Source organism: Pelophylax lessonae (genome assembly GCF_965119305.1).
Source record: "Pelophylax lessonae genome assembly, chromosome: 4".
Lineage (NCBI taxonomy): Eukaryota > Metazoa > Chordata > Amphibia > Anura > Ranidae > Pelophylax > Pelophylax lessonae.
In genome coordinates, this window is record NC_138771.1 from 97,251,432 (window position 1) to 97,267,510 (window position 16,079).

Sequence of the window (16,079 nt, forward strand, 5' to 3'; positions counted from 1 at the left end):
AACCATCACCTGCAATAGTACACATGTAACCTATGTCATCGAATGCCCCTGTCATTTACAATATATAGGCAGAACAACTCGTCCCCTATATGTAAGAATTAGGGAACATATAAAAAATATTAAAAAGGGGTTCGACAAACACAACCTTTCAAGACATTTTAAAGAAAAACATGCAAAAAACCCATCTGGCTTAATTTTCTATGGAATTGACAAAATTAAAGGGGATTGGAGAGGAGGAAACAAGAAAAGGATGATATCAAGAAACGAAACTAAGTGGATTTTTCTGATGAGATCTCTTCGCCCTGATGGGTTGAATGTAGATATAGATCTAAACTGTTTTATAACAGACATCTAATCCACAATTTTATATACATTTTATCCTTTATCTTGAACTCCCCCCCCCCCTCCCCCCTCCACCTTTTATCTTTTCAAAGAGTTCTTTTTAAAAAATCCTTTTAAAAAATCCTTTTAAAAAAATCCTTCCTTTTTAGTACCCAATTTTTAAGAAAAGGTTTGTAATAGGATTTTAAAGGATTCCCATCTTATAAAAAGTTTTTAGAGGTTTTAAGTTTTTATCCAATTTCCTATATTAATTAAATTTCATACCTCTTACATAATTTTTAAAAAATTATTTTTATCTTTTTCTTATGGAGAACCATAATAATCGTTTTTTGGTTTTTAATTCCTGGATATTTGTATTTTATATCTCTAAGCATATCTGCATTTTATTGTATATTTTTACATTGCCCGTAAGCAAACTCCCAGTAACATATTTTCTACCTAAATATTATCACCATACGGTAAATAATCGCTATAAACAAAAAAACACAAAAAAAACTTTCTCCTAGTGGAATAAATTGTTCTATCTAGCAACTGTATATATATTTGGGGTCACCCGCACTACACGTGTATATATATATATACACACATGAAAGAAAATTTCCTCTCAAAAAAGACCACAAAAGAACAATAATCCTGAGGAGCCCTTTTGTCCAACCTCAACACATAATTTTGAATATAAAAAATGATTTTAAAAACCATTGAACTATATATTTTTTATATATTTTTTTATATATTTTTTTATATATTTTTTGCCAAGCAGCATGGTGCAAATGAAAAATAAATACGTGAAAATTTTTTTGTGGAATTTTTTATTCAGCATAAAGAGGAACAGGAATAAGCGTTCTCATCCAGCATCAATATAAAATCAAACAAAAAATAAATGCGTGAAATTTTTATTCAGCTTAATGACGAATAGGAATAAGCCTTCTCATCCAGCATCAATATAAAATCAACATGACTAAAATATGTAAATTGGATAATATGGTTGATCCCGTTTAAACATTTAGGAATACATCCGAAGCAACAACAACACGAACATTAGATCAGAAGAACTCCAATGAATAGACATTATCTCAATATAAATTATTTTATCATATTTTATAATTTTTGTTTTTATCTTTACTTTTATCAATATAATTTTTCACTCTTTATATACAAATTTTAAATCATTAACCATCCAGTATTACCCTGTTATTTAAGAAAACCTTTCAGACATGCCCTTTGGCTGTTCCCCTTTGTACACTGAATATCAGAATGGGCCTGCAGAGAGAAGTGGTATATATTCCATGGAATTGGTTATTAGTCTGGCTATCAGATAGTTCCATTGTCGCCATTTTTAAATAAAGTTTTTGTTTTTATTTCCCTTTTTATTTCCCTTTTCATTGCGGAGAAGAATTTTTTGAAATAAAACTATTTTTTATTTTTATTTTTATTTTTATATTTATTTTTATTTTTATTTTTCGCATGATTCGCAAGTTTACATATACACCTTGATCGGTATTGGCTGTCCCCGAAATGATGAAAGCTGCCACTCCCAAAAACGCCGGCATTGCAGTGAGGCTAAAGGTGTCCTCCGTCCGGCTTCGGGTCCGAGAGCACCAATATGGCGGCGGAAGCCATTTGGTTACCTAGGAGACAGTGCGGCTATTTAACACCGGGAGCCCGATATGTTGACGCCGCTCCAGTAGACGTTGCATTACGAAACGCGTAGGGTGGAGTCTTACGTCACTACGTCACTTCCGGTATTTGGAGCTTGGGCCGTGGAACGCGGAAGCTTCCCGGCTTCTCTTTACTGATCGAGGACAGCCTAACCGTGAGTTACTACCTCGCCATTTAAAAGATTGGCACTATACATCGCACCAAGGGGTCCCCCTCTCTCTCTCTTTTATATCCTGAGGTACTCCGGACGAGGAGAGACCGTGTTGAGGGAACCCCAGGATTCCATATTGGTCCCTATCGATACACAGGTGGTATATTGGCCGGGTGCGACACCTAGTGGCTATAGTGGTGTTTGCAATCCGTGCCCTACTTTTTCTTTGTTCAACACCTGTTTTTTCATTTCTCTACTAAAGAGGACTTACTAATTTATTTAATTTATTCATTTTCTTGCATATATATGGAAAGTTTCACATCACTTTATGATCACAGCACGTAATAATAACAGGGATTATTTACAGTTATTTTTTCCAATAAAATAAGCACCGTTTATGTATATGTCATTTATGTAAACTTCCACGCTTTATCACTGTAATACACATTATTATTTTGAATAAAAGCACCGGGTTTGGTTTCTTTTTTCAAGTTTTTTTCTGGCACTAGCACTTATGATAAATATTGCAATACCTAACCCGTTATCACTCAGAATATGAGCACTTTAAATAAATAATACACTTCAGCACTTTACTTATTACTCTATTTATTTATTTATTTGGCACATTAGCACTTTAAAGGTAGCGCCGGTCTCAACCTTCTTTATAATTTTATCACTTTTAACCCTTTCAGGGTTGGTTGTTGGCAGCTTACACCTTAGGTCCCTTTTTTTGTATTTATTATAAACTCCATAGCGCTGGTCACCTCCTGCATAAAACATCTCTTGCGAAGACACCTTGGTGACTTCATCAAGACCTAGCAGCAGAATGGAGATTTTTAAATACATGACCTCTAGAGCAGTGAATGTGGAAGAAATTTTTGATCAGGATACCATTATACAGAGACAGGACATGGAGGGTTCTTTTAAGCAATTAAAACACAACATGGAAAAGCAGCTACGGGTCTGGTGGGATATAGTAACCTTGGAAAAATACACAAAGGAAGAAATAACACCTAGGAGACTGAGGTGGGATATCTCCCCCAATGATCATATCACAGACCCAACCCTCCTGGACCAATGGTATGCCTTTTTTAATAAGTGCGAGAAGGAACTCCTATTGATGCTTATTAAAAGGAGACAATTCAAACTTAAAAAAATTGAAAGCACTATCATACAACTTAAAGAACAGCTAGCACCATATGCGGACACAACAGAGTACAAGAATAAAGAGAAAGCACTTCAGGATGCCATACAAAAGTATGACAAGACAATACAAGCTAAAAAACAGAAGAAGTATAAAAGGGACATCTTGGACTACAGGAATAAAGATGTATATAAATGGCAATCAGATGAACTATATAATGGGCTAGGAGCTAGTGTGGATCCTATCCACTTGGACTCCAGGGAACCTTCTGAAATGGGAGAAGATGATGAGGATTCTTGGATGGAAGTCGGAACACCTGCAACCCCTAGAACCCCCAGAACTCCCAGAACGCCAGCAAACGGAGGAAGAACAAATGGAGAAAGATCCCTGGAACAAAGACCAATTTATACTGATCACAGAGATAATGCATATTCGGAAAACAGAACACCATATAATTCCCATAATCGCATTGACACATACAATAGGTTCTCTCCCTTAAGACACTACTCAGATGACCATTACGAAAATAGGGGACCTCCCCCAAGACAATACTCAGATGACCATTACAACAACAGAGGACCTCCTCCCAGAAGGGGTTTTTTTCCCAGGGGGAACAGGGGAAGACCACCCAGAGGAGGCCCTCAAGGACATCAAGGCCAATGGAGGAACAATGGTTGGCACCAACCCTGGAGACAGGGACAGTACCAAGGGGGCCCGAGAGGACCCCACAGACCACAAGGGAATCAACACATAAATTGGAGGGAAGACAGAGAAAGGCCCCAACGGGAAAATCATCAAGGCCCCCCAAGACAAGGAGGATACGATTCGCACAGGAGAGAGGATCCCCAGAGGTTCTACGAATATGGAGGAAACGGAGGCCAAGGGGTAAACGAGGGGGGTCTAAGAAAAAGAAGGAGAGAACAATAGGAAAAGGAATTTTTAACCTAAGCAGCATTACCTTTGATGATGATGAACTGAGGCTTCTGGATTTAGGCCTTAAGTATGCGCCGGATAAAAATTTGGACAAATTCGAGGCCTACATAGACCTGCAAAAGTATATACGCAAGATTAATATCAAAAAATTTTTTGAAATTAAAGGTGAGAATGGAAATCCTTCAGAAAATACTGGATTTAGGCACACTGCACTTAAAAACAGGTCGACTTTTAACCCAAAAAATCCCCATAATGAAAATTTAGAAGTTTTTAAAAGGATGGTGGAAGAAGAAATTAGAGCTTTAAAGATAAAAAATAGAAAAGAAAAAGATATTTGGAATACGATCAAAAAACTTGAAAAAAAGAAAGGAATTGTTATCAGACCAGCTGACAAGGGAGGAGGTCTGGTCATCCTAAACCAAAAAGATTATGAGGACGAAATGGAGCATCTCCTCAGTGCGGAAGACACATACAAAAAACTCCCTGGGGACCCCAAAAAGAAATACGAAAAAAATCTGAAAACATATATTAAGAAAGGAAAAGACTTGGGCATTTTAAATAGTAAAGAGGCAAAATATCTACATTTGGAAGCTGCAAAAACACCAGTCATATATTATTTACCCAAAATACATAAAAATGAAGAGAAACCACCAGGGCGCCCCATAGTGAGTGGCATTAATTCTGTCCACTCTCGATTAGGAGAGTATCTGGACAAATTCTTACAACCCCTGGTACCTAAAGGTAAATCGTACCTCAGAGACAGCAAACAACTATTATCGGATATTCAGAAGTTGGAAATTAGGGAGGAAGATATCCTTGTCACCATTGACGTAAATTCGCTATATACTAATATAGTACAACAAGATGGGCTGGATAGCGTAGAGTGGGCCCTTTTTAAAAACACAGATCTAAAACATGCACAGGTGCACTTTATTTTAGAAGGTCTGAAAATGGCAATGAACTCGAATTACTTCTGGTATAAAGGAAGATACTATGGCCAAACGAAAGGAGTAGCTATGGGGGCAAAGTATGCCCCCAGTGTCGCTAATATCTTCATGCAAAAATGGGAAGAGGAGCAAGTTTTCAGTGTGGAAAGGCCAAATTTAAAGTATTACCAGAGGTATATAGATGATATTATTCTGATATGGAGAGGAGATATGGAATCATTACAAAACTTTTTTGATGAAATCAGCGCAAATGCTTATGGAATTACGTTTACAGGAAATTGGGATAACCGTAAAGTGGCTTTTTTAGATTTGGAACTTTTTAAACAGGATGGGAAATTGGCGAGTAAGACCTTTTTTAAAAAAACAGACAAGAATGGATATATTCCAATTAGAAGCTGCCACCACCCACAGTGGTTGGGCAACATCCCGAAAGGGCAATTATTACGCATACGGAGAAACTGCAGTAATATTCAAGATTTTAACACACAAGCAGATGCCCTTATACAAAGGTTTGTGGAAAAAGGATACAAAAAGAAAAACCTGGAAATTTTAAAGAACATGATAAAGAACACTGATAGAAAGGATCTGATAAAAGAAAATGGGAGGAAAAAAGCCAAACATAACAAACATGAGTTTGCCTTTATTACTGGCTATAATAGGCAGCATAAAGATGTGGAGAAAATAATCAAGAAATATTGGCCCATTCTTACAGCGGACAGGACACTCAAGAAAATTTTGCCTAATAAACCATCCTTTGTATACAGGAGAGCACCTACACTGAGAGACAAGGTGGTACACAACGTGGTGAATCCCCCAAAAACAATAAAATTGCCTACAAACATTAATGGTTTTTTTAGGTGTCGGAACTGCCTTCCTTGTAGGAATAATAGACATCAACCAAGGAAGACTGATAGATTTAAATCTCACACCACAGGTGTAGAGTATAAAATAAGGGAAACCATCACCTGCAATAGTACACATGTAACCTATGTCATCGAATGCCCCTGTCATTTACAATATATAGGCAGAACAACTCGTCCCCTATATGTAAGAATTAGGGAACATATAAAAAATATTAAAAAGGGGTTCGACAAACACAACCTTTCAAGACATTTTAAAGAAAAACATGCAAAAAACCCATCTGGCTTAATTTTCTATGGAATTGACAAAATTAAAGGGGATTGGAGAGGAGGAAACAAGAAAAGGATGATATCAAGAAACGAAACTAAGTGGATTTTTCTGATGAGATCTCTTCGCCCTGATGGGTTGAATGTAGATATAGATCTAAACTGTTTTATAACAGACATCTAATCCACAATTTTATATACATTTTATCCTTTATCTTGAACTCCCCCCCCCCCCCTCCCCCCTCCACCTTTTATCTTTTCAAAGAGTTCTTTTTAAAAAATCCTTTTAAAAAATCCTTTTAAAAAAATCCTTCCTTTTTAGTACCCAATTTTTAAGAAAAGGTTTGTAATAGGATTTTAAAGGATTCCCATCTTATAAAAAGTTTTTAGAGGTTTTAAGTTTTTATCCAATTTCCTATATTAATTAAATTTCATACCTCTTACATAATTTTTAAAAAATTATTTTTATCTTTTTCTTATGGAGAACCATAATAATCGTTTTTTGGTTTTTAATTCCTGGATATTTGTATTTTATATCTCTAAGCATATCTGCATTTTATTGTATATTTTTACATTGCCCGTAAGCAAACTCCCAGTAACATATTTTCTACCTAAATATTATCACCATACGGTAAATAATCGCTATAAACAAAAAAACACAAAAAAAACTTTCTCCTAGTGGAATAAATTGTTCTATCTAGCAACTGTATATATATTTGGGGTCACCCGCACTACACGTGTATATATATATATACACACATGAAAGAAAATTTCCTCTCAAAAAAGACCACAAAAGAACAATAATCCTGAGGAGCCCTTTTGTCCAACCTCAACACATAATTTTGAATATAAAAAATGATTTTAAAAACCATTGAACTATATATTTTTTATATATTTTTTTATATATTTTTTTATATATTTTTTGCCAAGCAGCATGGTGCAAATGAAAAATAAATACGTGAAAATTTTTTTGTGGAATTTTTTATTCAGCATAAAGAGGAACAGGAATAAGCGTTCTCATCCAGCATCAATATAAAATCAAACAAAAAATAAATGCGTGAAATTTTTATTCAGCTTAATGACGAATAGGAATAAGCCTTCTCATCCAGCATCAATATAAAATCAACATGACTAAAATATGTAAATTGGATAATATGGTTGATCCCGTTTAAACATTTAGGAATACATCCGAAGCAACAACAACACGAACATTAGATCAGAAGAACTCCAATGAATAGACATTATCTCAATATAAATTATTTTATCATATTTTATAATTTTTGTTTTTATCTTTACTTTTATCAATATAATTTTTCACTCTTTATATACAAATTTTAAATCATTAACCATCCAGTATTACCCTGTTATTTAAGAAAACCTTTCAGACATGCCCTTTGGCTGTTCCCCTTTGTACACTGAATATCAGAATGGGCCTGCAGAGAGAAGTGGTATATATTCCATGGAATTGGTTATTAGTCTGGCTATCAGATAGTTCCATTGTCGCCATTTTTAAATAAAGTTTTTGTTTTTATTTCCCTTTTTATTTCCCTTTTCATTGCGGAGAAGAATTTTTTGAAATAAAACTATTTTTTATTTTTATTTTTATTTTTATATTTATTTTTATTTTTATTTTTCGCATGATTCGCAAGTTTACATATACACCTTGATCGGTATTGGCTGTCCCCGAAATGATGAAAGCTGCCACTCCCAAAAACGCCGGCATTGCAGTGAGGCTAAAGGTGTCCTCCGTCCGGCTTCGGGTCCGAGAGCACCAATATGGCGGCGGAAGCCATTTGGTTACCTAGGAGACAGTGCGGCTATTTAACACCGGGAGCCCGATATGTTGACGCCGCTCCAGTAGACGTTGCATTACGAAACGCGTAGGGTGGAGTCTTACGTCACTACGTCACTTCCGGTATTTGGAGCTTGGGCCGTGGAACGCGGAAGCTTCCCGGCTTCTCTTTACTGATCGAGGACAGCCTAACCGTGAGTTACTACCTCGCCATTTAAAAGATTGGCACTATACATCGCACCAAGGGGTCCCCCTCTCTCTCTCTTTTATATCCTGAGGTACTCCGGACGAGGAGAGACCGTGTTGAGGGAACCCCAGGATTCCATATTGGTCCCTATCGATACACAGGTGGTATATTGGCCGGGTGCGACACCTAGTGGCTATAGTGGTGTTTGCAATCCGTGCCCTACTTTTTCTTTGTTCAACACCTGTTTTTTCATTTCTCTACTAAAGAGGACTTACTAATTTATTTAATTTATTCATTTTCTTGCATATATATGGAAAGTTTCACATCACTTTATGATCACAGCACGTAATAATAACAGGGATTATTTACAGTTATTTTTTCCAATAAAATAAGCACCGTTTATGTATATGTCATTTATGTAAACTTCCACGCTTTATCACTGTAATACACATTATTATTTTGAATAAAAGCACCGGGTTTGGTTTCTTTTTTCAAGTTTTTTTCTGGCACTAGCACTTATGATAAATATTGCAATACCTAACCCGTTATCACTCAGAATATGAGCACTTTAAATAAATAATACACTTCAGCACTTTACTTATTACTCTATTTATTTATTTATTTGGCACATTAGCACTTTAAAGGTAGCGCCGGTCTCAACCTTCTTTATAATTTTATCACTTTTAACCCTTTCAGGGTTGGTTGTTGGCAGCTTACACCTTAGGTCCCTTTTTTTGTATTTATTATAAACTCCATAGCGCTGGTCACCTCCTGCATAAAACATTATTACATACATTGTGGACTTTACATTTTGATTTTATTTCTATGCATTAGCGCTGCATTTTATTTAATATTAATCTTCATGACATTATTTATAAAAGGGCCAGGGGCAGAAGGTCTTCTTTAAATAGATTTAGGTCTTTTATAAATGCTTAGACGTAATCAAAGTTCATATATATGCAATATCAATGAATACTTGATGACCTTACATATTGAAAGAACAGTTGGTATTTGTATATAGCACTTAGCAGTAATGTGCTGTTTTGATTTAAAGTGTTACTAAACCCAGGAGCCTGCATTCACTATATCTGCTCTCCCACAGTATACAGAACATGGAAATGCAATTATTTTAGTAAATATAAACTGCTAAATACCTTTTCACATCAGCAGTTAGAGCAATCTTGTGACTTCTATCAGTGTCTGGTTAAAGATTGTAGCAGGAGTCTTCATTCTAGTCCTATGAGGCTGCAGGACCCATGACCCTCTGTCTGGACAGTGCTGATTGGCCCTGTGCCAATCACATGCACCCTTCCAAGAAAAAAACCCAAAAAATTCTCTAGCAATAAACACCAAGTTGAGCATGTGCAGAGGGATTCCAAAGGCTTATCAGGAGATGGTTTGGGGACAGTGGAAGAAGAGGAGGATCAGAGAAGTTAGGATCAAACAGCCTTTTTTACACACTGCACAGGATTAACCACTTAGGTTCCACTGTGAGCATAACAAGATTGCTTTACTGCATATACAGACTGATGTGGGTTTAGTAGCACTTTAATTCTTAGAAACACAAAAACATCACCCCATAGTGTTGGACAGCACCTAACATTATTCAGCTTCTTAGGTTATATTGCAGTCTGAGTAGGAAACCCCTTTACCAAATGGAAAATATGAGGTGGTACAATATCTGACACATACTGCAGGAGTTGATGCCAAGTGGATGTTTCTAATAGTAAAGCAATACAACTTTAGCAGTTATTGCCTGAACTACACTAGAAAAAAAAAGCCTGGAACCTGACAGGGCTCTGTGGAGTGCGGACATCACATTTTTGAATCAGAAGTTGGGATAAACTTCTGATAGTCCACATCAATTCTAATAAGTAACGTCATTACATTTTACCCAACTACAATAACTATAGTGTGCTGCCTTATTACCATGCTGATACTTGGCTTAGTAATTACTGGCATTGTTCAAGCTCCATGATGACTTTTCAGTGTCTTTTTCTACTCAGTCCTTGAGTTGCCCCTTTCTTTATGCTATGTCAGTGAACTAAGCCATGTGCCTTTTCCCCCCGATTCAACCACCATAAGTACGATACAGAAGTTTTCAATCCATAAAACGCTCACAATGTTAAAGAATGTACCTTGGATTGAGAGTAACGCGGTCTACGAGTGTTTTGAAAGGCGAGCAAACTTTTTTTTTTACATTTTAGCTCGATATATGAGCGATGTCTTACTATAGGAGTAGCGTTGAGTAGTATAATCACAGTTTCAATATAAAAGAAGTTCAATGACACACAATATAAAAAATATCCAGCATTAAGGAGTCTGGTGCTCATCTGTGTAAAGCCGCTGATGTATACAGTATGTGGCCAGAGGTCCGGGGGTGGTGGTGGCTCCAACGATTCCTGAGGAACTCAGAGACACTTGGAGACACTCCTAGCTGGGTGGGACGGGCGTAGCGCACGTTCAGAGCACCTAGCAGTGACGTCCCCAGTGTCTCTGAGTTCTCCAGGAAGAGCTGAGAGCCACCAGCGCCCCCGGATCTCTGTCCACGTACTGTATACACCAGCGGCTTTAAACGGATGAGCACCAGACTTCTTAACATTGTGAGGGTCATTACACTTATTTTTACATTAAAACTGTGAGCATACTACAGTTACACTTAGATGGCGCTGCTTTTTTTGTTCTTTGTGTCACCTGATTAGGACTTTTAAACAGAAACAACCCCTGTTAAATCATTTTTATAAGAATAAATGGTTGTGGAAGGAATCATCTGAATTGCCATTATTTCTTATGGGGAAATTTGCTTTGATATACGAGTGCTTTAGATTAAAAAGCACATTTCCGGAAATTAATTATGCTCACAATCCAAGGTTTTACTGTACTTTATAACTATATGGACTCACTTTCTGTTCTATTGTGGATTCTTGGTCCTTTTGACACTGAACCAGGTCATCCTTCATGTCATTTATCTCATTTTCACGGATTTTTTCCACATATTTTTGACGTTCCAGTATTTGAATAGTACCTTTAAAAGAAAAAAAAAAGTTTCTCATGCAGTCTAAGACTAAGGCCCCATGCACACAGGACGTTTGCCCAGCTGTTACTGGAAAAGAGAAATGGACAGAGGGCGCACCAGCCTAGCGCATTATCTTTAAAACAATTTATTGTAATAGACATGTATACACATTATACTCACAATACGATTATGAAACACGGGCAATAAGCAATGAGGAACCACCAGGGGTCTCCACTGGGCATCCTCAGCCGCCGCAGGCCGTGGAAGGATGTTGACCACCAAAAAAAACGCTTACACGTTTCGGGGAGTTCCCCCTTCATCAGAGCTCACGCTAGACAGCTTTCCTTCTGGCAGCAGTGTTTTAGAAGTAAAAACGCTTGTAAACGCATGTGACTTGTTTAGGCGCATCAAGCGATTGAGTGCAAATTCATTTCATTGGCCAGAATAATAATTTATTCTGGCCACTGAAATGTATTAACTGACAAGTGGCAAAACACACCTAGTATTAATGCACGTTTATAGGCGTCAAGCATTTTCTGCCAAAACGCCGCTGGACATGCTAGAAGTGGGTTTTTTTTCTGCCTCTGAATGCCTGTGTGTTCATGGAAACATAGGCTAACATGCTGGGGTGTTTAGAGTCAGAAAAAAGAAAAGCCAGACGTCCCTAGAAGCAGAATAAAAAAAACCTAGTGTACATGAAACCTAAAACAATAACGCTTTAAAAAATACATTGAATACAAATACTAAACAGCACATAACATGAAAGAAACAAATAGCAAAAGGTAGGATATCCAGCTATCCTAAAAGCTATCATTCCCAATAACTGTATAAATAAAAACAACAACAGGCAGAAGGAGAGTCCGACTCTGCAGGGAAGACAAGAAGAGAGACCACGCCATCTAAAAGTAGCAGTATGAGACTTTAATAGCCATAATAAGTAAACAACTCACAAGATGATGGTATGTAAGAATAAGAGTCCTCGTTGTGTATGACTGGATGGTCAGTGATCCTAGTCAGGGAGGCGGGATGGAGCCCTCGGCTGTGTGGGTGGATACCAATACTTCCTGGAGCTGGTCCGAGGATCCTGGGGGGAGCCGAAGTCTTGGGCGTCACAAGCGATAGGCGTGGCGTCGCTTGTGACACCCAAGACGTCAGCTCCCCCCAGGATCCTTGGATCAGCTCAAGAAGTGTTGCTATCAACCCACACAGCCGAAGGCTCCATCCGGTGTCCCTGACTAGGATCGCCGACCATCCGGTCATACACAGTGGGGAATAATATTCTTTTGACGAGCGCTTACATACCATCATCTTGTGAGCAGTTTACTTATTATGGCTATTAAAGTCTCATACTGCTACTCTTAGATGGCATTGCCTCTATTCTTGTCTTCATGAAAGAAACAAGGAGGCCACCACAACTGCTGAATTGCTCATTCTAGTTGTTTGGCTTTCTTTGGCTTCAAATTAAACCTGTCATGGTTTAAACATGTCTAAGGTAACAAATACTCGAGTGCAGAATATTGTGATGCCTGCAGGTATAGGTCAACCTTCAGATTGTTCCATGTGTCCTTGTGTTCTGACCTGACGTTGTTTTTGGAATTCCTGCATGCCGCACACTTGCCACATGCGTAGAAACCTTTTAGGAGAACAGGGCCCAAAATGCGGTCATGCTCCCGACACAGCCCAAATTTATATACAGGAAGGCCCGCTCATTACGGGATCGTGTGGCACCAGGGATGGTTGAACCCCCGGTGACTGTGGAGATTATTTCCCCTCTTAAAAGGTTTCTACCCATGCGGCAAGTGTGCGGCATGCAGAAATTCCAAAAACAACATGAAGAAGAGGAAGAAATTCACAGCCACTGCCACTGGGGAGGTGCACCCGATTAAAGATTTCATAACCTGCACCACACAAGGCGTAGTATATATGCTGTGTGGGTGCGGGTTACAATACATTGGGAGAACCTCCAGGGCTCTCCATGTACGAGTGGGGGAACACATAAGCAAAATTAGACAGGGTAAAATTAATCATAGTGTTCCCAGGCATTTCAAAAATAGCCACCAGCGTGACCCAACAGGTTTAAAATTCTGGGGCTTGGAGAAGGTGGAGCGTCACTGGAGGGGTGGGAACTTCATACGCAAGCTGAGCCAGAGAGAATCCTATTGGATTTACCGCACACATGTACTGTCACCTGGGGGTTTAAATGTAGATTTTGATTTTGAAATAGGTGTCATGCATTATTATTATTTTTTATTTTTCAGTATATACTTTAGTATATTTTGTACTTTTTGAATTTAAAAATGATTTTTTATGATCATTAATTGTTTTTGAATTAATATTGATTAATTGTTATTCCGCTTGAATGTTTATTGATTGAAGTGATTTGGGTGGCCGTGGTTTATGTCATACTCAGTGGTTTATATATTTATGTATTTTAAATACAATCTATATTATATACACTGCTTTTTAATTAAGGAGACCCACATACCTATATAGGGTGGGACGCCCTGCTTCTGGTAAGCAGGCATCTGGTTGTGTCATTTTAATAATCTCCTTTTATTGATTTGCATTTTAAGCATTTGAGGGTTAACTATATTCGTTACCCATTGTTATAGCAGGCTTTCCCATTACATTCAGTATCCGGGGTCCACAGGAAATAGGGCAGGTCCTGATATGGGGAGGGCGCAGTGGCGCTGCTCTCCTGACTTCCTGGTAACCCATTGTAGCATCCCGTTGCTAGGCTACAGTATATTTAATGAGCGGGGATTAGACGCTTCTCCAGCCCCGCTGACGATGTCATGCCCACTGACGTAACGCATACGGGGGGAGGAGTCTGGCGTCACCCGCGGCCACCCACAGCAGAAGCTTGATCCGAAAAGCCTGCATTATGCACTGTGTCAGTGCTTTGTCTGTAAGTTCTTTTAATAAAGTTTGAGTAAGATGGAGAGCACTTAGATTGTTACTTATTTTTTCTTGAATGGATGACATGCCTATACTAAGTCGTGGATATACACAGAGGATTAGTGTCTGCAGCCCTGCTCTTTGGCCTGGTGACCCTTAGTGGCCGTTTGCTGGAGGTGAGAGGCAGTAATACTCTTTGGTGAAAGGGTTCACAGCAACTGTGTTTTATTTTACCCTTTCTGCACTGAAGACATCTCTATTTGGCATCCCCTTCTCTTTGGACTTTTATGGACTTTCATACCACATTGTGTGTTATGTTGTAATTGTTATCATTTCTAGCGTTACACTATTGTTTCTTTTATGCTCAAGTTTTAAGGTTTGGTTGGTTTGACCTTGTTTCAGTGTTCAGCTGCATTCATGTCAGGTTTTTGATTAAGCGCTGAATAATTTATCGCTTTTATAAATAAAAGACAGGGCACATCCTGTGGAAATCATAAAGCATATCTCCAGCATTTTTTTTTTAATTATAGGCCCACACCCATCCTATGTGGATAAACACTACTCCTCCCCTTCATGCTCCACAACTGCCTCTTGCTTCCCCCTTCATTCACTTACAGGTTGAATTATAGCCTGCATCATTCAACTAATTTCTTGTGAGCCCAGACTATCATGGACACGCCATGCAGCATGGACATACAGTACCAATAGACTGTGTGTTGCTCATATAGCTTACACTCATTGGCCACTTTATTAGGTATACCTGTTAAATTTCTTGGTAGCACAAATTGCTAATCAGCGAATCACATGGTAGCAACCTAGTGCATTTAGGCATCTACACGTGGTGAAGAGGATTTGCTCTAGTTCAAACCACGCATCAGAAAGGGGAAGAAAGGGGATTTAAGGGACTTCGAACGTGGCATAGCTGTTGGTACCAGACAGGCTGGTCTGAGTATTTCAAAAAGTGCGAATCTACTGGGATTTTCACACACAACCATCTCTAGGGTTTACAGAGAATGGTCCGAAAAAGAGAAAATATCCAGTGAGCAGCAGTTGTGTGGAGGAAAATGCCTTGTTGATGCCAGAGGTCAAAGGAGAATGGGCAGACTGGTTCAAGATGATAGAAAGGCAGCAGTAACTCAAATAACCACTCGTTACAACCAAGGTATGCAGAATACCATCTCTGAATGCACAACACATCAAACTTTGAAGCAGATGGGCTGCAGCAGCAGAAGACCACACGGGGAGCCACTCCTGTTAGCTAAGAACAGCAAACTGAGGCTACAATTCGCACAGGCTCACCAAAACTGTACAATAGAAAATTGGAAAAACGTTGCCTGGTCTGATAAATCTTGATTTCAGCTGCGTTATTCAGATGGTAGGGTCAAAGTTTGGTGTAAACAACATGAAAGCATGGGTCAATCCTGCCTTGTATGAACGGTTCAGGCTGGTGGTGGTGTAATGGTGTGGGGGATATTTTCTTACCACACTTTGGGCCCCTTAGTGCCAACTGAGCATCGTTTAAACACTACGGTCTACCTGAGTATTGCTGCTAACCATGTCCATCCCTTTATGACTACAGTGTACCCATGTTCTGATGGCTGCATGCCCCATGTCACAAAGCTCAAATTATCTCAAACTGGTTTCTTGAATAAGACAATGAGGTCACTGTACTCCAATGGCCTCCACAGTCACTAGATCTCAATCCATTAGAGCACCTTTGGGATGTGTTGGTATGGGAGATTCACATCATGGATGTGCAGCGGACAAACCTGCAGCAACTGTGTAATGCTATCATGTCAATATGGACAAAAATTTCGGAGGAATCTTTCCAACACCTTGTTGAATCTACGCCATGAAGAATTAAGATTTTTAAGGAAGTTCTG

At 38.5% G+C, this 16,079-nt stretch overlaps 1 protein-coding gene across 1 annotated transcript in view; it reads right to left on the reverse strand.

Moving 5' to 3' along the window:
* CCPG1 (cell cycle progression 1) overlaps nucleotides 1-16,079 on the reverse strand; it is a gene marked incomplete at its 5' end in the record, with an annotated part of 82,694 nt that overhangs the window by 35,364 nt on the left and 31,251 nt on the right. The window contains one exon of the mRNA XM_082253486.1: nucleotides 11,186-11,307. Coding sequence (XP_082109612.1) covers nucleotides 11,186-11,307 — 122 coding nt within the window. The remainder of the gene's footprint in view (nucleotides 1-11,185; nucleotides 11,308-16,079) is intronic.